The sequence below is a fragment of the Nesoenas mayeri genome (assembly GCF_963082525.1).
Source record: "Nesoenas mayeri genome assembly, chromosome: 10".
Taxonomy (NCBI): Eukaryota; Metazoa; Chordata; class Aves; order Columbiformes; family Columbidae; genus Nesoenas; species Nesoenas mayeri.
Genome location: NC_137560.1, coordinates 5,835,230 through 5,858,630, shown reverse-complemented (window position 1 = coordinate 5,858,630; position 23,401 = coordinate 5,835,230). Strand labels below are relative to the sequence as shown.

At 38.1% G+C, this 23,401-nt stretch overlaps 1 protein-coding gene across 7 annotated transcripts in view; it reads left to right on the top strand.

The window, feature by feature from the left end:
• Positions 1-23,401, top strand: part of ATP2B2 (ATPase plasma membrane Ca2+ transporting 2) — a gene marked incomplete at its 5' end in the record, with an annotated part of 164,422 nt that overhangs the window by 121,476 nt on the left and 19,545 nt on the right. For 6 of the 7 annotated variants that reach the window (XM_080350820.1, XM_080350823.1, XM_080350819.1 and 3 more), the window contains 6 exons: positions 424-511; positions 7,989-8,095; positions 8,830-9,021; positions 16,964-17,177; positions 21,495-21,706; positions 22,547-22,654. In XM_080350820.1, the coding sequence (XP_080206946.1) occupies positions 424-511; positions 7,989-8,095; positions 8,830-9,021; positions 16,964-17,177; positions 21,495-21,706; positions 22,547-22,654 (921 nt within the window). The remainder of the gene's footprint in view (positions 1-423; positions 512-7,988; positions 8,096-8,829; positions 9,022-16,963; positions 17,178-21,494; positions 21,707-22,546; positions 22,655-23,401) is intronic. The other variant, XM_080350822.1, reaches the window with a different exon arrangement.

Sequence of the window (23,401 nt, the reverse complement as noted above, 5' to 3'; positions counted from 1 at the left end):
TGTAATGTTTTAGTCCTTTTTGCTGTTGGTATACAGGGAAAATTCTGCCATTATTGGTGTCAAAATAAAGTGAAGAATTTTGATTCAAATGTAGAATAAAACAACACAATGTTACTTGTAAACATGTTTGATCAGCTTTGAGAAACTTCACATCCATGAAGATGCTGAGAAAGGCTGATTAGATCCTGTTGCAAAATGTACCTATGTTAGCCAACAGCTGAGCTTCGGTGGTAGCAAACTGCCTTTTCTGACCTTGCCTTCATTCGCAGCTTTGTAAATTTTTCTGTGCTTTTGGATAAAAGTTGCAGGTCTGAGTAGCGAAATGAATCACCTGACACATGGACACAAATGTATTTTGCATTTTGCTAATCACAGGAGAACGGTTTTACTGTTTGGGGTTTTTTTTGTGTTCCCTCTCTCCAGATTGAGCAAGAGCGGATTGACAAAATCTGGCCAAAGCTTCGAGTGCTTGCTCGCTCATCTCCCACGGACAAACACACTTTGGTAAAAGGTGCGTACAAACTACCTGCACATCTGTGTGTAAATTAATGCCAAAGTTATTGAAGAATGCTCAGCACATCGCCTGCATTGTAAAAATTTTGCTGTTACAAATTTATCTGAGTTGTTACCTTTAATTGCACATCTATGCATAATGCAGGAATTTTTTCTCGGTAACCAAGTCTCTTGTGTTTGTCTTCTACCTGAGCCTTCAAATAGAAAATAATAGGAAACTGGTCAGCGGGAATAACAGAAATAGCAATAACATGTCTCTCACGTAAATGTAGGCAGCCTCATATTTGCCTTGTGACTTTTAAATGGACTAGAATGAGGCTCTAGCTGGGAAGGGAAGATGTGTGTGCTGGTCAAGAAGAAAATATTGTTGACAGATACATTGTTCTTCATCTAAACATGATGGGCCATAGCTTTTGTAGTCTTTGCCTATACGTCTTTATGAAGAATACAAGAACAAGCTCATTTAGAGTAAGTCAAGTCACTCAAGTACATCTGTTCTCTCACAATTATTTTTAAAGAGTATGCCAAGATAAAAAACTTCCCATGTTACAATAGCAGTTGTTGGAGATCATGTAATTAGGAGGTGCCCTCTTTAGCATTACATGAATGGAGGTAGGTATTTTAAGCCAATTCCGTTTTCCTGTAGGCTCATTAATTGTATTATTTGCATTTGCTTCCTTTAGATTTCTGGCTGTAATTTTAGAGTCTGCTTTTGTCCTACAAAAACTACACCATACAAAAGATGTTCTCTTACCATACTATCTGCAGATGGAATGCTCTATAAAAGAGGAATTTGTTTGCAGTTTTCTTTTTAAAGCCTTTTTCATAACTGTAACTCACGCTTCTTGATGACTTAAAATCTCATTCTTTTGACTTTGAAGCTCACACTTAAAAGACAGCTGATAAATCAGAAAATTTCTGATCAGGAATAACATAATTTCTGGCCATGGTAAGATGTGGGGCTGGCACAGGCAGAAACCCCATGGGCGGATGGCTGTGGCTGCTGGCTTCCTGCTGAAGAAAGAACTGGATAATTTTGCTAAGGCCCTAGAAAGTCTGCAGAGACCCTTCTTGGCAATTCTGGGAGGAGCTGAAGTTCAGGATAAGATCCAGGTGATCAGTTAGATGAGCTTAAGCTGGCCTGCTACTTAAATGATAATGTACATTTAGGTAGGAAATAGTTTCTGGATCTACGCTTTGGTGTGGTGACGTTTTACTGATATGATTCCATACATGAGTGGCTACAAAGGCTTTTGAGCAATATGTAATTTTTTAAAATGCCTAAATGACTTCAGAGCAGCCATTCCATTATGAATTTAAAGATTGGATCAGTTGGGTCCTTTGGGATTGGGACCAGTGCATGTGAAGAGTTCTGAAAGCATGGATTGTTCTGGAGAACTGAGATCTCCTGTAAGGCCTGGCTTGGTGTGCATGAGGTGTGAAGAGTTCTGGAAGCATGGATCATGCAGGAGGACTAAGATCTCCTGTAAGGCCTGGCTTGGTGTGCATGAGGTGTGAAGAGTTCCGGAAGCATGGATCATGCAGGAGGACTAAGATCTCCTGTAAGGCCTGGCTTGGTGTGCATGAGGTGTGAAGAGTTCCGGAAGCATGGATCATGCAGGAGGACTAAGAGCTCCTGTAAGGCCTGGCTTGGTGTGCACAAGGTATGAAGAGTTCTGGAAGCATGGATCATGCAGGAGGACTAAGATCTCCTGTAAGGCCTGGCTTGGTGCGGAGGTGGGGAGCTGCAGCCATGCTGCCACAGCTGCTCAGCCTCTCCAGCCACTGCTTACACCAGTGGGCTCTGAAGTGGGGGGCACACACGGCAGGGACAATCCACTGGGATGCAGGAAGAAAATATTTTTTACCATTATTACATAGGAGACTATACTTTTAAAACAGTTTATTTCATCTCTAGCTCATGTTTTCTAATGTATATTTTATAATGTACATTATATATTAGTACCCTAGTACATATGTATCATTTATAAATAATATGCACGTCCTGGGAGTGGGTGCTCAAAAACGTTTTACTGATAGGTAGGTGTTCATGATTGAAAAGGTTTGGAGACCACTGGTTTGGACACATAGTTACCAGCTCCATAGGTCGGTATTGAACCAGCACAAAGCTGCATTCTCCTCACTTTTCCTAGTGCGTACAAAATACTTTCTTAGAGGAACATGACTTACACAGCTTAATAGTTTGTTTCACAAACACACAACAATTTGTCTTTCATTAAGTGGATCAGATAAGTCCCTTGGGAGTACCCGTTTGAATCATTCAGGATTCTCCTTTAAGAGAAAAAAGAAACCTTTGCCAGAGAAAATGAAATCAATAAAGAGCTGAAGAAAAATAAGCAACAAATTACTGATGTTTTATAGCATACACGCTCTGACAATCTGAAAGATATTTACTGCTACTGAATGCTTTATGCAACTAATACAGTTAATGCTTTAAAGATGCGACAAGGTCAGATGATAGAGCAATTAAGTATCTAATGAAGTTCAGGAACAAGTCTGTGGAAAATCACGATGGAATTTTTTGGCTGGTTATACTCCAAGGGCCATTAAAAGTTACAAGAAACTATTTGAATGTTCACTAGTTTTGGGCCTCTTGTTAAAATGTTATGTTTTTCTCAGATTCTTGAGGGATCAAGAGGATTTTCTCTTCTTTGATGTATTCTATCTGCTCTAGGGTAAAAACACACATCACAAAATAAACTTTTTCATATTTAATTTTTAATGCCATACAGCTGCTGGAGGGAATATTTTTTCTCCTTAGCATAGCACAATCCCACCCAGCAAAAGGATCAGTTTTATTTTCCAGTTTTGTTTAGAGTCCCGCTAAGGGACTGGAGGAAGGCATGGTTCAGCCTCTCAGGCTGCGCACACACGTCCTCTCAAATATTTATGGCTTTGAAGTAGAGGTAGATTGGAAAAAAAAATGTCAAAATGGTTTATCATCACAAACTCTTTCAGTAAAACAGAAATGTTAGATAATTCAACTGAAAGACAATTTCTTATGGATTTTATGACATCCATTGGTGGATTATTTCATACTTTTTACCCTATTTCAAAATATATAACAAGTAAAATGCTTATTCTTTATACTGGCGTGCCCTTATAATGCTGTTGCTGAAATACTTCAATATTGTCTTGTACAATAATATGGGAAGCAACAGTTTAGTACTGATGGGAAATATCTTATCAGAAGATCAAATGAACAAGATCAAATGAATACTCCATTTCCTAGTTAGAGAAGCTGTGCTTTCCTATATGTTTAAATTAGGCTGGAATTATTTTTCTGTGATATTAAAAACAACTATTCTATTCTGACATAGTGCTGATTTGTTAACAAGCAGAGAGGGAACTTTAAAGAAGAAAAGATTTTTAATAATTACCCTTAATTAGTAAAATATTTTAACTATTATTGCATGGGATGTTTTATTCATGACACCATTATTGTGGACATGCCCCAAGGCTAGGTAGAATAATCAAAATATTTAAAAGTGTATTAATATAATTCTGAAATGAAATATCAGTATGTCTAAAATTGCAAGTGGTTTTGATTTCCATTTGAGAAGAAAATTTAGTATTTACTATTATCCAAATTCATATGAAACAATATTCAGAAAGTTGCCCTGTTCCACTGTGTGAAACATCAGCTTCAACCAACTTTTCCCTGAAGCCAGGAACATGAAGATAGTTTAAAGGAAGCAGGAGCCATCCTGCATTTGAACCCAGAGTTTTCTACTCTGTAAATACCACTTAGGTCTCTGTGGTCTGTGCCAAGTGTCATTTTGTGGGAGGCGCTGATGCCTTCAAGGTTCCCCTTTAGTGTGTCAATCTTATAATATAAAGCAGATTGGTGGTGCATACTTGGTACAGAAATCCACATGTTTTAGACGTGTTCTTCTCTGCCTTTCTAATATCAGGAACTTTGTGGAGCACTGTTCACTTACCAATTACCAATGCTGTCTGTAATGGTGTATATAGTGCTTTTACATTAACCTTTAAAGCTCTGTTTCTGCACATACTTAAACACGTAACTAAAGTGAATTTATATTTTCTCTTTTAGACAGACTTCCTAAATTCTCATTAAATTAACAGGGAACTTCAAAAGTCTGGAAGTATTAAAAACTAATCCGCACAGAACATGCCTATGAAAATATATTACTGCATCTGTGTTTAAGAAATATAAATATGTGTAAGCATATGGGCTGATCAGCTTTACTGTGTCAGTAGCCCCTGAACTGGTGTGCAGCTTTGAAATGCTCAACTGTAGCTAAGTTATTCCTGCCTGCTTTGAGTTGGAAAGAAATATCTAAACCAGGATTTTTTTTTCCTCCCAGAACCAATAGTTTCTTGCTGATGTGACTCTAAGGGTGACAATGCAAGTAAGAATTGTTTAAATAAAGCAGCATTTGTCCTGCAATAACGGGAGAACCTGAGGCCATACTCAATGTTTTTGATCTGAACTATGGGTACAGATAGTTCCTTGTCGAAGAAATGGAAGACACATTGTTGGTTAATATTCTTTAAATTATTATCTGGAGTGGATTTGATTTAATGCTTGCTTTAATGTCAGATGGGAGGAAGGTGGGAGATATAGGATATATTTCACTTCCAGCTGTGGATGCAGTACTGGTACCTTTTACAGCAAGCTTGTGCATATAGAGCCCCTCTTGATAGCTGTACATACTCGTTTTAAATATGATCTTCTCCCGCATCAGAAACAAGCTGCTTGCTCCAAAAAATGTGTGCATTATGCAAGCTACATGACTCCTCCCTAAATTCCTACAGCATCAGCAGAGTCTGTGTGTTATCCTCTCAGAGTATTCCTGTGGCTATTGAATAAAATTCGTTTTGACAGAGGAAAGTCGTGGCTAAACAGCTTAAGATGAGGGAACAGACCAATGAAACACCAAAGGCTGTTTTGGGAGTAACCTTTGCTGAGTCTTGTTACTAAAATACATAAGCGTCTTTATTTTTACTGTGAGTAAAGCAGTGTATTTTTAAGATACTTCCTGACTGTTAGACATGACTAATTAATACTAAAGTTTCTTTTTAGCTGTTTTGAATGAGTGGAAAGGCCAGTAAATGTTAAAGAAATGGTGTTCTCTTTATTGGCGGTCTGTGAGGTGATGCCCATATTTAAATTTGTCCCTGATTACTGCAGCAGTTGTTTCCCCAGCTCAGGGTTGCAGAATGAGTCCCCTTTGTAGGCATCCCTCTTCTGGTTGGTCTCCTTACACTGTCTGTAAAATCTACATAGGCGTATTCCTCAATGGTGAAGAAAATTCTGGATGTGAAACATTACCACAATTATTAACAGAATGATATCAAAGAAAGAAAAAAAAAAAAAAAGTAAATGTCGTTAGGAAGGAGGCAAGTGCTGGAAACAAGACAATTTTCAAATGTGAGGAAGGGGGGAGGAGGAACAGATGAAAAAGTGGATGCAGAAGCCAGGGAGCCTAAGTATAGCTATGATAAATCCTCTGAATTCCAAGTAATCGCTAGTGCTTCATTTTAGAAATTTGTCTGACGTACAAATGAAAACTCTGCAAAGATCTCTCTTCCTCTGAACAGCACTGAAGTGTGTCCACATGCTGCTGTGCCACGTATTGACATTCTTCAGATGACTCTGGCAGGGGTCTCTGTGATGAAGGTGTGTGGCTGAGATGCTGATGGTGACCCAGACCATTTCATCTCTGTTTTTCCATCACTGCTGATGATGCAGTTCTGTGCTCAGGAGGATGTTGAGCTTATCCCAGCTGCATAGTTTGCTTTTACGGATAAAAATGACTACAAAACCATGTAAATGACTGAGCTGCATCCAGCAACTGGCTGACGCAGAGCAGTTGGGTAGTGTCGTCATTGACATTAGAGCACTATTTGTATCTGTTAGGTGGTCATTTGTTGGAGCCTCTTCAACTTGATTTGGGTTGTGCTCCCATTTGGAATCCAGCGATGCGAGGATGTTATCTACCTGTCCGGAGCAGTTAATACCACGATGTATCAGAGATTTTAATGCCTTTTTTTCAGAAGCTTAAACTATTAATTTAACATCAAAGGGTGTATTAGTAATGAGAAGTGAAGACCAAGATAAATGCTTTTAACAAGTGATGGCAGCTGATGTTCCTGTTTATTTAGTAATACCAAAAGCAAATCACCCAACAAATTGAAAGCTCTAATTATAAGATTTTATCAGAATAATGTGCCATTTATCAGAGTTGATACTGCCAATGGAAAGTGAATAGGTTTTTTGCCGATTTTCATAAGACTGAAAAATACAGGACACTAAGTGCTTCCATACTGCATTGCCATCTCTGGGTGCCTGATAAGCCTGAACCTTGCCAAGAGGCAGCTATTGCTCTGTAATCTGCAATTTCCTATTTCTGGTTAGTTATCTGATATGTGAGTTATTTTTTTTTATCTTTCCAGAGTAGAATGAAAGCTTTTCATACTGGGTAGATTTTGATAATTGTTTTTTAGAGGCTATAACTTTGTGCAAAACGTGTTAGCAAAAGGAATTTTGTCGTTTCCCCCCCAACCCCCCCCGCTTTGGGGAGGTGTTCTTGTATCCTACACATATTCAAATAGACTGGACACATATTCAAATAGACTCTGACATGGACGTAAAAGCATGAGTGGTGAATGATCTCCATCCGATTAAAAACGGCAGTTCTTCCGTAACCTTAGAAAAATTCTTTATTCTTTTCCTTACGTTCCCCATCTGCATAAGTGGAAGATATTTCCCTGCAGGCTAGTTGCATGAAACTTGATTCACCAAGTGAAAAGTGCTTTGTTTTTTCAAATGATCTCAAAATGAAAGTAGAAATTATTATGTCTATTTATTAAAATGTTTGCCTTCAGAATTTAAAGAATTGTATCTTCTTATTGTTTGGCAGAACTGAACATGTCTGTTAAAATGCTAATTTGGCTCCAGCTAAATAAAATTCATCAATGGCATTTGTTATCTTTAGGTTCAGCTGATCGCCAGAGGCATCCCAGCAAAGCAGATATTACCATTCAGTCCCAGTTTAGGAGAGTTTTCAGCATCAACTTCAGTCTTCAGCAAATCCTTTCACTGATGTTTGGTCAGAGAGCTGGGCTGAAATGGCTTTACTGTGACACATCATTTTAAATAGTAGAAATCTTCCAAAAGAACTATTAATATATGAGCAGATCTCATTCCCTTTTGAAGTCTGTGTAAATTTTGTTGGTGTTTTGATGAAGCATGATCAGAACTTCCCATGTGAATTCTAATAGTGATGTCTGGTACTGTACAGTAGTGATGACACTGCTTTCATCCTTATTTTTCTTAAAAATCAACTCTATTAATTTCTTGTAAGACTTGTGTGTTATAATGTAGTCTATATTACACAGATCATGCTATTTTTAGAGGGAACTTTTTTCTTGCTGATTGGTTTTTTATATATGTGTGTATATACACATACACATTTTTTTTGCAGGCATTATTGACAGCACACAGGTGGAACAGAGGCAGGTTGTAGCTGTGACTGGTGATGGAACCAACGATGGACCAGCACTTAAAAAAGCTGATGTTGGCTTTGCAATGGTATAATTTTGAGTATTTTTACTGATGTTTGTATCCTTATAAATTTGCTATAAGAGGCTTTTCATTCATTAAGTGTTGAGAAAGTTGCTTAGTTATTACTTTTCAGTGATGCAATATATTGGAGGGAGCAAGTTGTGCTGCTTCAGAATACTTTAATTTGCTCTCTTAGATTCACTGATATTGCTTGTTTTGATAATTTTTCAGTATTTTGTCTATGGTAATTATTAGCTATATGCAGAATCCTGTGTCAATACAGAAAAATGAATCCTGTGCTCTTCACAACAGTGGAGCACTATTTTGCTTTGGTACAATCCATCACTAATTGTAAAGATCTCTTCCCAATGTACTCTGACTCTGAAGACATTAACATACAGGACTATACGGAATTCTGATTTTTGTTAGCAATTCTGCTCATGTATATTAATAAAATATCTTCAGTGATTAAAAAAAAACTCAGAAGATCACTAGTCATTACGGTGCTAATTTAAAATACTCAAAACTATAATCACATGAATTCCACTGCTCTCTCTCAATTCCCTTTTCTGTGTCCTTATTCACTTTCAAAAATAGGCCAAATCAGTTAACTTCCTAGCAAATATAAAATGCAGAATATAGTCAGCAGTCATTGTTACTGTGCTGGGAAGTCTCTGTTTTAACTTTGACTATGAAGATTTATATTCTAACTGTCTCTGTACTTTCCAGTAGGTAATTTTATTCACCATTAATTTTTCCAGGGTATTGCTGGAACAGATGTTGCGAAGGAAGCCTCAGATATCATCCTAACAGACGACAATTTCAGCAGCATCGTGAAGGCCGTCATGTGGGGCCGCAATGTCTATGACAGCATCTCCAAGTTCCTGCAGTTCCAGCTCACCGTGAACATCGTGGCGGTGATTGTGGCTTTCACTGGAGCGTGCATCACCCAGGTAAGGGGAACTGCAGGGCCAAACCCTACCAAGCTACCTTTTCTTCTTAGTAGCATTGGTTTCCATTTGATTCTTACTTTGTACAACAAGAGTGTATTAAAGATCAAGCTTCTAAATGTTGAATAGCCGCTGACATAAGGAAGTCTACTAATCCATCTTCTTCTGGAAATAACCTGCTCTGAGGAGCTGCTTTATGCCACCTCCATAGAGCTCCCTGGTTTTGATTACCTGTTACTGGCATGATTGAGCCTGTGATGATAGGACAGAAACATCAGGGACTGGGAGAAGGAGGAAGTTATGTGACCATACCTTTTTTTGTCTCAGAATATTTCACTGTTAAATATGTTGTTTCTTGGTGGATTATGGAATGGGATTATTATATTCAAGAGACCAGTACTGACACACAGACATAATCCCAGCAGGGGAGCTTTTTGAATGATAAAATTATTTTGTTGCTTTCGGGCAATTCCTTTTAATTTCAGATGCAAATGACAAACCAGTTATATGACACATACAGTTGGACTTGGATCTCTTTTTCTCCCTCTACATTAATCCCTCATTGCAATCCTGGCGTACTTGCAACAATGTCTAGGTCTTTTACAAAAATTGTATGTGAAAGCAAACCATTTTTTTTCTCTTCAAATTACTACTTTTTGATGAATAAAATGATTTTTTTTCTTTTCTCTACAAAGAAAACAGGATGTATGTTGTGCAGTATGAGGTTTTTATCCTTCATTAGAAAAATATGCAGGTTTTAGTGCTCTTCACTACCTAAAATAATGCATATTTGAGATGCTGCAGACAGGTGCTGTCACAAAATGCCTCCTTTGAGACACACTATGGGAAAGCTGATGCTTTCCTCTGTTGTGCATCACACAGACGCACATACCTGTTTCAGCAGGTAAACTTCACCTCATGCACACATGAGCAAAACAATGAATAAGTCATTAGCTGGGCTCCAGGGTAAACTTACATTGTAATCATGGAATTGATACTTGAAACCAGAAACCCAGGTACCTTTACAAAACCATGAGGTCAAACTTCTCCTGAGCCTTGACTGACATTTAGAGGCCTTTATTTTGCTACCTAGGAGTCTGCAAGCTCCCAGCTCCTGTGTGCACCGTGCAACACCTGGGGAGGTACAACCATCAGCATCTGGCTCTTCTGAGCTGAGTGAGCACAAGTGTTGTGTTAGGGCTGAGATGCTCAGAGAAACCAGAACTGGCTGGTATTGAAATAAGCGGAAGTGATATTAAATGAAATAACTATTGTATTCCATACAAAGGAAGCACTGAAACCTCAATTCACTTGTTTATGGAGAAGAAATTGCACGCTGCTATGTGCTAGATCTTTAGCACACTGCCCCAAGGTCTTGGTGATGCCTTGTTGTCACAATTGGGCCTGTGCTAAGGGACAAAATAAATGATGTTGAGGCAGAAGTTGGACAACTTTTCCCTTGGGAAATATTTCCAAGCATATCGAGAAAATGTTTAGCTGTAAAGTGATTGTTGCTGGTAACAGAAGGTTGTGAATAAGGATGAAAAGTCTGCAACGTCAGTCTTCCTGGATTTTTATCAGTGGTACAAAACCATATAGATAAAAGTGCTAACACCAATGTGGTAAAAATACTATAATTGGAACTGAGACGAGTGGTTCCTTCTGAGACCCTGTTTAATAGACATCAAGGTGATTTATTTATTTTTTTTTTTTGGTTAATGTTCAGTATTTTTTCAATTACTTCATGAAAACCTAAAGGGAAATATATTCTATTTGTTAACTAAGGAATTTCTATTTTATTCTCAAAGAGGTTAAACATCACTGAATCAGTGCAACCATATTCTCCCCTTCTAGTTCTGGAGCTTTCTTCATCATTTGAATTATGGCATTGGCTTCTAGAAGGATTTGGATCAGTCCCAGTGCATTTATATTGCCCCAGTGGTCTGTAAGACCATCACTAAGCCTGTCAAGCCTGTCATCCCTGTTGATGGGTTTTAATATATACCTCCTGTATTTCTGTTCAAATATTGTCCTGTATTTGGCAGTAAAAATGTAAATCCAAAATAGAAGTCTGAAAGGAGCTGAAATTGAAATTGTGGCAAAAAGGCAGCAGTTCTTTCCGTTGTAGTTCTGTTTACACTCACCAGCCTGACTGCTGATCATCTCAAGTAGCTCTCAGTTCTGTCTCAATCAAGAAGCATCTTGCCTTACGAACGAGTGTTATTATGTTAGGCTTTGACTCAAGGACTCGAGCCAGGGAAAGGGCATTATGTTTGTTTGGCTCATAAGGTTTCCTAAAAATTACACTTGAGAACATACCGTACCCTCTGGTTGCTATCAAAATAGCTCTAGCACAAAACGCATAAATATACCAAAAAATCTTGCATAAACAGGGTAGGTGCACACACATAGATCTAAGTCTGCAAAATTGCATACAGGTCTTAAATGTTTCAGTGAAAATAGTCATTTAAGTTCTTAACAAACAAATGAAGCTAAAATCTATAGTTTCCAAAAGGCAACACAGCTTTCTGTGACCTTCAAATGATACAAAGAAGGTCCCCACTGGACTGAAATTTACTTTGCTTTTAGGTAGTCAGGTTGGCTTTCTTTGACACATAGGATATAAATTTAGTCCACAATTCATATTTAGGTACATGAATATTACAAAGGCTATCCTTTTGGTGATATTTCATCAAATCTAGAATGAGAAAAATTCGATGTATTCATACTTCTTAATGCCACCTCTCAAAAAATCTGTTCTGTGGTTTAGAACCAGCACATTGGGATGCTTTCAGTATGAAGCTTCTTTCAAGCTCACCTAGCCTCTTTGCTGTTACTAATGTTAGTGCTTAAAGGCAATATGAAGATAAGAAAATCTTTGTTTTGACTATTTTTTTTAACACTTGGCTTGTGTTTTACAACAAAAGAGACTTAATTTTATTCAGTCTTGGTGCTGCAATAGCATCGGTGTACGTGTAAATGTGTGTATGTGGTCATACCTGCAGGACTCCTAGTGAAACCACAGCAACTCTGCATTAATGAAAGGATCCAACTGTGCCAGTGCTGTTATGAGTGAAACTAGATCTCCGAGGAGCACCCAGAGAATGCCTTGCCAAGTAGGAGCTGATTTGTTAGAAGTGTCACGAGAGCCTTAAAAAAAATGTTAGGTAGAACCTCTGACCATTAGTGGTTATTTTAATAATCGGCTGCTTTTTTTCTCCATTACATAAATAAAGTCAGCATCCTTGCCAATTCCACTGCAGGGACCTACTGTTTAGCTTAATTCTGTTAATTTTAAGCAAATATTACTTTGTTATTTATATACCCAGTGACTGATTCAGCAATATGCTCCTGTTAGAGAGAACATCTACCGTATCTACTATTTCTATTTTGTGCTGGTTTGCTGTTTCAACAGATGTTTATCTACACGTACAAAGTGTACATGACTCTACATGCTACTCCAATAAAGGAGTAGCAGTGGGCTACTAAAGCTACTATGCAGACTAAACAGGACCAATGCAAATGCTCATTTGCTATTCTCTGTCATAGGCTCCAGCTCAGAGTCATATTAAAGTGACAGAAATAATTTTCTACATAGCAGAGGAATTACAAGCACAGTGCCACTCTTGGCAAGTTTAGCATGGCTGCTGCCAAAACTAAGCTACCCCTCACTGGGATCTAACTTATATTGGGCCTTGTTTTAGTTTAGAGAAGCTCAGTGTATAAGCCAGGAGTTCTGAGTTTTCAGCTAATAATGAATTTTTGTGTTGTGATTCTGTAATAACATACAGTCCTCTGAGATATAGGTCATACAAAACCAAGCTTGAAGAAGTGTCTGATGAAAAGCAAAATGAGCATCACCCAACGTGTGGCTGCAGAGGTGCTCGTGCTTTTGTGCTCTGCGTGTCCCTAACGCCCACCACTGAGATCACAACTGTTCCTTCTGTTAGGCCCATGTCAGGGCATTTCTGTGGTGCAGTACAGCTGAGCTGTATTAATTCACCTTATCTTTCAGTTAATCTAATTCATTTACCTCTTGCTTCCTTCTCTCGCTGTTGCCCTGTGCATTCTTTTAAAAGTATGGTTAAAAGGGGTTATCTTGAACAGTTTGCATATAATTGTCCTTTCTGTTTAGCAACCATTACCTCAGGTTAACCCAATGATTTATTTTTCCAGTGGCTTTATGAGATATAAACTCTTATATTCTGACTTCATTCTCTGAATAACATTTTGCAGAGCCCTTGATAGACTCAATGAGGGTTCTTCTTTGGAGCTTTGCATACAATTGTGACTTGTACTTCCAATAAGTCATTGCTCCACAGCTCTAATATCATATATAGTTCTATACATGCCTTACAAAGCCAGAAGGTTCATCCTGTTTTCTATCCCCAACATATACACAGTACCAGGAAAATATTAAGTCATTATGCATGAAGCTGTTAAAAATAATCTGGGTATGTACAAAATGAAGATTGTCAAATGGAAATGCTTTTTATTGGAACTGCAAAGCTGGCAGGTTTATCTTCATGCCAAATTTTGCCTGTGTCTCCAGCTGTTGAGGCAATGGAACTATTCAAAAAGGTTGCATTAAAGAAAAACAATGGCTGTGTTTTAACATTCAAATGATTATTCTTGTATGTGGAGGAAGACTTAATGTTTTAGCAGACATTAGGAACTGAAAACAGTGAGTCTATAGGACATTATGTTTGGAAAATTAAATGTTAATTAAAAAGCACTGTAGCAATGAACTACCGCATGAATCACTTATTATTTTTACAGATGTTGTTCAAAAAATGAAGATGATCTATACTTAGATGTATAAGACAGTAATTTACGTGGTTGTAATGTTTTACTGTACTGCAGAACTGTATTTGGCAAATGTTAAAATAATAGCATTGGCAAATTTGAAAAAGCTATAATATCAAATCAAAGTGTTTACCTTTGTTTTGGGAAGGCTTAGAGTCATGGAAATAGAATTGAGGATGCCACTTCCATACAATTAGTAGCCAGTGTGATCTAGTAGCAGGAGCGAGGGCTGACTTTTTTGCATTGATGTATATAAAGTTAACCTACCAGAAATGCTCATTTTTATGAAGCCGTGCATGTGTTCTGTGACAAGTGGGAGTAAAGAGGTAAGGGTGAAAATAACTTTTCATTCCCTTACATCTTGTCATTTAAATCAAAAGTAACAAGCTCTAAAATTTGTGAGGCTCTGCATGTCACAAAAGATCTGTAGTTTATTTCCAGCCTTTGGTGATTTGTACTTTTAAGTGCTTCCAAGATGAACTGTAACATCACTTGATCTAAGGGACATTTTCCTTTTACCTCTAGGCCAATGCTAACCTATTCCAAGGTCAAGTGGAAAGGAATTTGACAAATAAGTGGTAATTTTGGGTGGTTTGCAGTTTGAACAGCTTTTATCCCCAAAGTTTTCAGAAAGTGAGTTAAGAATTATTAGCTAGTCGCTTAGTGGCTAAAATGCAGTGAAAAGAACATAGAATTTGCATCCCTCTTGCATAAGTGAGTAAAATCTGTAATGGAAGATTAAGCTCCTTAGCTGATACGTATTTTCCTCAGTTTCCACCTACTAATCAGAAATCAGATAGAGTTGCAGTGGAAATTTCATTCCACTGCCTGCCCAGACTAATGTGTATTTAATGTTTTGGCTTCAGCTTCGAATGAGCTTTCACACTTGACTGAACAGCGTAGCACTGCCAATAATAGATAATTATTAGGGGCACCGTAGCCACCCAAGGTGATTGGCAGTGTGAAATGGTGAGAACATGTTGTTGCCAAAACTGATGACTGCCAATTACAGTTGTGTGATTTAGAGACTGAAATAATGTGACTTTTCGTTATGCTAGGAATATGTCAGGCTCTGATAGACACCTGAATATTTGACTCTTATTTATTAAGCTTAGCAGACAAATGCAGTTTTATTGACATAGAAGGCAGAGGAAATTCAGCTATTGTAACATCTCGAAGTAGAGAATTTTTCTCCAGAAAACTTATTAACTAAACAGGTAAAAATATGACACAGAAAATTCTTCAGTAGAAAACATGTTTTCCTTTTTCTCTATATACTGTGTCCAAGCCTAGGCTCTCTGAGCCCTAGCAACAAACTGCTTTTAGTGCAGGTATGCTCCGCGTTTGAGCCATTAGTATTAACAAAAAAAAATGAGGTCTCAATTTGGAATGAGGTTAGTCCTGATTGCTTTTAGTTCTTTAGCCACCTCTAAAGCCAAAGACGTTTCCTGTTTCTGCAGCTGCGTATTCAAATGAGTGAGCTGAACTCTCCAGATAAGTCCAGTTAATGCAACCCATAACCAAGAGGTCAGGAATCTCTTAATGCCAATCTTCCTCCCTTCCCTGACGTAGCTAACCTGTAAGACTTAGAAACAGTAGGTTGCTCTTCTCCATCCCTTTGAATAAGCAAAAAAATATATTTTTTTACAAATAAATAAAATATATCCTTTTTTTTGGTAAATATAGGAGTGCTAAAATATATTTTCAAAAGGAAATAATATTTTATCTCAAAGGAGAGCTGGACTATAAACCAGATCTACAAGAGACCAAACCACTTAGCCTTATTTTCCATATTTCTCTGGGATACCAAATGGATATTGTCCCTCATTATTTGATAATATTTCATTTAAAATTAACATTTAAACATTTGAAGAAAAGGGCAGAGTTCATAAGGTGTTCTTATTGGCTTTGATTTGGCTTGTATGCTGTTCCATACATTGCTTTGCTTTGCTACTGCAGCACCATGGAATGTAATGCACAAAGAGAGTGCTCTCATTTTCCAGCTTTCACACTGCAGATCAACTCCCTTCACTGATACCTTATTACTTTTGAGATTCTGTTTTCCTAATAAAACCCATCTATTTGAAACATTTGAAGCAGACCTTACTAAAGCTGCAGGTTTGTATTCAGTCTAAAGGCATAAGGAGGTCATTAGATATAGAAAAATAACCTACTTCATTTTTCCCCGATACGGCTTCTTGAAGCAGTTGCATCTTTCTGCCATTACAGCTGCCCCAGTGTGTTACAAATCAAAATGTTATAATCATCATCTGAAATTCTCCTGAGATCTGTGTTGGTTTGCTTTATTTATTTACTTTTGGGTTTTTTTTTTTACATCTTGCTCTTAAGTCCTCTGTAAATGACCATAGACTCTTTGTTGACTTAAGTGAGGAAAGAGCTCCTTCTAGCGGTTGGCGATCTGCTTCAGAAAACAAAGACTTCATCCTGACAAGCAGTAATGTGTTGGGGTTTTTGATTGTCTGTTTTTCTTTCCACTTGCGTACTTACAAATATGCTATCCTGTTACGCAGTAAAACAATAAAGATTTACGTACATTTGCATATTTGATATAGTTTAATGAGTTTCAGACTATTTTTAAAATTCAAATATCAGCCTTTTTTATCACTTCTCTTTTTAAAATATATTAAGTAAAATGTATTAAGTTGTATTAGTAATTGTTTTATAAATTTTTAATGAATTCAAGCTGTTTCTAAAAAAACCACAGGTAGGTTATAGTAAAAGGAAACATTACTTTTAAAATTGTTTTAGTGTAATTTTTCTTCCATGAAAGAAACTCCCACTTGTATTATCTAGTTACCTACAGTCAGCTGAAAATTTCAGCAAGATGCATGAAGTAACAGAGTATTGTAAAATCAATTGTTAATGTTATGCTTTAGAAGAACTGTGTGATTGTAAATATTCCTGATTTACATGACTGGAGAGAAACCATTTCTCTTTGCTCAGATCACTGAGCGTCCTGCATAAGAAATCTAAGAAAGGTCATGCAAAGGAGCGAGTATTTCCGTGTCCCGTCTTCAGCACTGCCTGCAGTCACACCAGAAGAGATGAAATCACAGTAAATGACCTGACAACAATTGTTTTTCTAGGAAAAATGTAACTTTCTAATTTGTCTCCACAGGACTCTCCTCTAAAAGCTGTACAGATGTTGTGGGTCAATCTCATTATGGACACCTTTGCCTCACTTGCTTTGGCCACCGAACCTCCAACAGAGGCTTTATTGCTAAGAAAGCCATACGGCAGGAACAAACCTCTTATATCCCGTACCATGATGAAGAACATTCTGGGCCATGCTGTTTATCAGCTTACTCTCATATTTACGCTTCTTTTTGTCGGTAAGAAAGTTTGTTAGGCTTGTTGCTTCATTTAGAAGCATCTAGGTCTTGTAGCCTGACGTCAAAATGCTTTAAATGTAACCATGCACATATATTAAGTCTGTTACAGTTAAATAGCTAGCAGGACCGAGCTGTTTAATGGGATGGGAAACAGGACAGATGTAATAGAGCAATTTAGTCACTGTCATGTGTTGTTTACATTGGGAAGGGCCTCAGTGAGCTGGGTTTTTTTTGCCTCCTAACAAAATCACAGAATGGTTGGGGTTGGAAGGGACCTCTGGAGATCATCTAGTCCAAGCCACCTGCTAAAGCAGGGTCACCAGAGCAGATCACACAGCAATGCATCCAGGAAGGTTTTGAATGTCTCCAGAGAAGGAGACTCTACAACCTCTCTGGGCAGCCTTGGCCAGGCTCAGGCACCCTCATGTTCAGATGGAACCTCCTGTGCTTCATTCTGTGCCTGTTTACCCCCATCCTGTTGTTGGGCACCACTGAAAAGAGTCTGGTCCATCCTCTTGACACCCAGCAGGTGCAGCAGGTCCACCCATCACCTGTCCTGGTGCCTGGGGTTGTTCCTCCTCAGGTGCAGGACCCTGCACTTGCCCGTGCTGAACTTCATCCATTTTTCTCTGTCCAGTCCTCCCAGCCTGCCCAGGTCTCGCTGCATGGCAGCACAACCTTCTGGTGTGTCAGCCCTTCCTCTCAATTCAGTGTCATCAGCAAACTTGCTGAGGGTGCACTCAGTCTCTGCAGCCAGGTCATTAAAATGTAGGTTTGGGCTTTGGCTAAAGTTTATGTTAAAACGCAGCATAGAAGATTATGTTTTTATTGGAGCATCTAGCCTGGTTCTTCTATACTAATATACATTTTGAGACTTGCCATCTTTAATAGGCATGTAACAACAAATAATATTTTTTTTAAATCCACTAAAAAAAAAAAAATCAAGATCCATTTTACCAATACCTGGAGAAGCTTTAATCGGGAGCAAAATGTTTGCCACAGTCAAGAAATAATGCTGATCTTAAGTAGTATAGATAAGCAAGTAATCAATATTAAGTGATACGGAGAACACTCTGTTTTGACATTTAATATCTAGAATGGATATTAAAAGGGAAAAAAGAATCTAATTTATGAGGTTACTGGACTCTTCTTCAGGCTTGCTAGTAATGGATGCTTCTTATAGTTGTACTGTGGAGAGGGGAGGGAAGGAGGAGGAATGTTTCTTGCTGCAAGGAACAGTGGGGGCTAATAATAGATTCTGTTGCTCTACAATAAGAACTGAACTTGCTCAAAGGACTGTTAATTTTATCAATTGGCTATTGTGCTCTTGTCACTGTGTCATCACTGCTAAATTACATGTGTTGTCTTGCAGATATTTTTTTCTTTGTATACAGACTTTCATACGAGCTGTAAATGTAAATTTATGATTCTTAGGAGCTTTTTGAGCTCCATTGTTACAGTCTTGCTCCACATCACCAGCAACTGGCAGCTTATTTAGAATGCTCTAAGGAGGTGATGGTCTGTTTACAGTGGAGCTATTTAAACCAAAATAATCATCAGGTTTTGAAGAGAGATAGGCTGTAACCTTTTAAGGATTACAGTGTATTTTGAGAATGTCTAGCAAGTCTAAGGAAATTATAATTTCAGATTCTCTAAAATAGGTGTATAAGACCTTGGTAATCCATGTGCTGTGAATCTTGGAATGAGAATGTCTGTGAACTTTATGGGGAGTTTCAATGGCATTTTGATGAGGTTTATGCTTTAAAATACTATACACTGAGCCGCAATGAAAAGAAAATCAGGCTTTCTCACCCTGTTCTAATTACTTCTGGGTATTTCTGGAAAACTCATGTATACTTTGAAGGACATAGCCCAAGCAATTTTCTGACAAGCCTAGGAAATCCAGTCTTTTCCTTTCTAAACTCCACAAGACTCAGCTTTGCAGTGAGATGATGTTCTAAACTCAGTGTTTTGATAAGCGAATTCCAAATTAATGAGAATGATTTATATTTTTATCAATACTTCAGGTTTTTTGTATTGGGTTTCTGTAGAGACTACTACATCAAGTTTTTCTATCTTCTATAATGTGGCAATAAAAACATTGTGTTCGAATATACAGTAATGCCTTTAAGACATCAGGCACATCACAAATCCGGAAGCCACTGTCTAGTTCTGTCAAACTGTAATATACAAAAAATCTTAGCCTCAGCAACTAGGCATAATAAACTTTAAATTGTTGTACTATATTATAATGCCTTTTGGAACATGTTTGGAAATAAAAACTAGCTATGGGTTTAACCAGTGCCAGTTCACAACAGCAGCATGTTCTGCTTTGGCAATTAAGTGATGCGATACAATAATAGAGCCTTAAGCGCAGGTACTCTCCCCGAGGAAAGTATTATTCGTATATTTGTGTTTGTGTGTGTAGTGAATGAAAGCAAATAGATGCAATGTGTGTATATGTGTGTGTGTGTATCTGTAAAAAATAAAGTGTGATATCGGTTTGCTCTCATTATTTTTTTCATTTATTGTTTTTATGTAATAAGGGGAATATTTTCCAGTACTTAAGTTATCTCTCTGGAGATGTATAATCTACTTAATCTCTGCTGTCTCCTAGTCAACATTTTGTTGCCTCGTATTGTGTTACTGATACTGTATTCTACTTTCTGTCAAAAGACTATAAGCCAAATTCTTCCTTTGGAAACATGCTCATTATTCCCAGTGACTTGAACATGAACTGCTCAAATATCCCAAGGCAAAAAAGTGCTCACTGTTAACTTAGCTGATGAAATAATGACCTCAGGAGAAAACCTGAGGAAACTCTTCTTCCTTCTTTGGAAATTCTGAATATAATGCTAGTGGAATAGCAGAAAAATGTTCAAGTTTCAATTTGTTTTTATTAACAAAACACTGGTTATGAAAATGAGTAGTATTGTGATAATCTTCTTTAGTTTTATTTCATTCATGATTTACACTTCATGTGAATGCCTCACCCTTACTTTAGGACAATGCCTCTTCCAATAACGGCATATTATTTGTAAACTTTGCATATAGGAAAGTGGATGAGGAATTGGCCATGAGTTGCCCATGTGCGCTTGCAGCCCAGAAGACCAGCTGTATCCTGGGCTGCATCCCCAGCCCCGTGAGCAGCAGCAGCAGGAGGGAGGGGACCCTGTCCCTCTGCTCCGCTCTGTGAGACCCCCCTGCAGTGCTGGTCCAGCTCTGTCCTCAGCACAGGACACACATGGACCTGCTGGAGAGGGGCCAGAGGAGCCACAGGAATGATCCGAGGCTGGAACAGCTCTGCTGGAGGACAGGCTGAGAGAGCTGGGTGGTTCAGCTGGAGAAGAGAAGCTCCAGGGAGACCTTATTGCAGCCCAATATAAGGCCTTATAAGACAGAGACTTTTTACCAAGGCCTGAAGTGACAGGACAAGGGGCAGCGGTTCTAAAGTCAAAGAGGATAGGTTTGCTTGGACATAAGGAAGAAATATTTTTACGAGAGCAGTGAGACATAGGAACAGGTTGCCCAGAGAACTGTGATGCTCCATCATTGGAAGTGCTCAAGGTCATGTTGGATGCAACATGATCTACTGCAAGATGTCCTAGCCCCAGCAGGGGAGTTGGACTAGATGATCTTTAAAGGTCCCTTCCAACCCAAGCTATTCTATGATTCTATAAGAACAGAGGTCCCTCAGACGCAGGGATCTTTTCAGGATGTATGGGTTTATCGTGCTTTTTTCCATTGGTCAGTTCTAAAAGTGATAGTCAAATTATCAAAATAAAGAACAATGCCTGACGGTATGCTTTCAAAGCATACAAGCAGAATGATCCAAACCAAATCTATTTAAAACCAGGAATGTATATTTTTTTTCATTAATATCCTTGGCTGCTTGTCAAGAGTTATGCCGTAGTGGATTAGCAAACGGGTAAAAACTGCTGGGGAGTGATTGCTTCTAATTATTGTAGAAAATCTCAAATGTACTGTCAATGGTCTCAAGTGCTTAGTACATCAGAAATAATTGACTTCTTACAATAATTGCTATTTTGTTAGAGGAAATGTCCTACTGAAAACTATTTGCGTAGAAATACAGAGTTCATAGATAAAAGTCATCACTTAAGAAGCATCTTTCTCAGAAAGTTTAGATGCCTTTTGCTCACTGGTGTTGTAAGTTCTGCCTGTGTTATAGTAAGTGCAGCAAGAAAGGTGGTAAAGTAGAGCACAGGAGGCAACTAGCTAAAGCAAAAAAAAGGAAATATAAATGTAAGTTTTATTAATTTATTCTAGTGGAAACCTTTATTTTTGTCTTACACCTAGGTGAGAAAATGTTTAAGATTGACAGTGGGAGGAATGCACCACTTCACTCTCCTCCTTCAGAGCATTACACCATTATCTTCAACACCTTTGTCATGATGCAGCTTTTCAACGAAATCAATGCACGGAAAATCCACGGCGAAAGAAATGTCTTTGATGGCATCTTCAGAAATCCTATTTTTTGCACTATTGTTCTGGGTACATTTGCTATTCAGGTAATGATTTGGGCAGGAATTAGTAACTATTCCTTCAGAAATTTACCTTAAGGTGTGGTGGTGGTGGTGTTTAGGGTTTTTTTGTGTTGGTTATCCTGCTGTATGGTGTGTGGGTTTCCCACCGTCTTTCTCCAACAGGTCTAGTTTTTGGTATACTATCAGTCTACCTGTGATAACATGTCTGTAAGTTTACAATAAATTGTTAATTAGAGTGAAAAATCTCCCATGTAATGGACATTTCAAAATAAACTACATCAGGGTCAACTTCTCCCCAGCTGAGACACTCAGAAGCTGGGGGAATGCATGGGGGACAGTCTTGTTTTCTTTCTGTCTGGGCATTCATATATGACTGTTGTTAGATATGAGGCTAATGAAGCCTTAGTCTGAACTCATGTGGCTTTTTCTGACCCTTAATTCAGTCTGCGCACATTTGCAGGGTTTGATTTTTAGTGACTGAGATTCTGCAGCTTTTGCTGGATGGGTTCCAAAAATGTACGTCTAGTAGCTTGACTTGGTGCCACCCGAGAGCGTCAAATGACGTATTTGAAATATAAGATGGTATTTTGGGTGCCCTTTAGATTCAGTCCACTAAAGAATAGATTGTTAATAATATGTTTGACGATTCTACTGGCAAAATATGTTGGAATCAAACCAGCAGAGATGTAATATGTAGAAAGACAAAAATAAAAATCTCAAGTAAAATATGACTGAAAGTTATTGGTGGGTTTTGTTGTGTTTTTTTTTGGTGAGGTTTGGTTTTTTTTACGGGGGAGTATTTTGTTTTGTGGGTTTTTTTCCCAGAAAATATTTACCCTCTTTCTTTTCTGCTTTTCTTTGCAGATAGTAATTGTCCAGTTTGGAGGAAAACCATTTAGCTGTTCTCCCCTGCAGCTTGACCAGTGGATGTGGTGTGTATTTATTGGATTAGGAGAACTTGTATGGGGTCAGGTAAGCATTCAGGAATATGCAGCTTTCTTTCAGTTTTATAAACCAAACCAAGATCTGATCTTGTTCATAATCCTACTCTACTCATTTCCTTGATCTCTCACTATGTCATATTTAGCATACATTGAAATACGTGGTGCTCTCTAACTACTTCAAGAATAGGTATAGTAGTAAGGGTCATTTATCCCACAGTTCCTTTTGATTTTTGTTTTTCTTTCCCTAAGCAGGGCATGCTGTCCTCAAGGGCATCTTCCGTTAGGCTTTTCATGAAAGACATTTGATTCATAACGTAGTTCTCTAGTCACAAAATAGTATAGTAAGGGCAAATGCACTGTAACCTTCCCTGCAACAGAGCACCCACTGTAGCATGTGTGTCTTCAGCCATGGCAGATTTTCCAAGTGAAAAGAAGTTCCAGTTCTGTGTCGACTCATTCTCTTGTGGAAACAGCTGTTCTGTCAATCCATGGTAGCCCTGTTACTGGCACAGGACTAAGTCCAGTGCATTTAATACACATCCTCCATCCGCCTACTTGTGTGTGCGAAGGATGGACGAGGGGATGAAAGAAAAAGGAGGGTTTTTTCCTATAATATTTGCAGAAAGATGCAGCTTAATTCACATGTATTTTAAAATTCTGCTACAACTTCTGTCATCATTAGCTCATATAAAATTATATATGGATATAAAACCAAGTGTCGATGAGATAATTAATTAAATTATGTGATTATTTGTAAGTTATGTGAGTCTCTGTC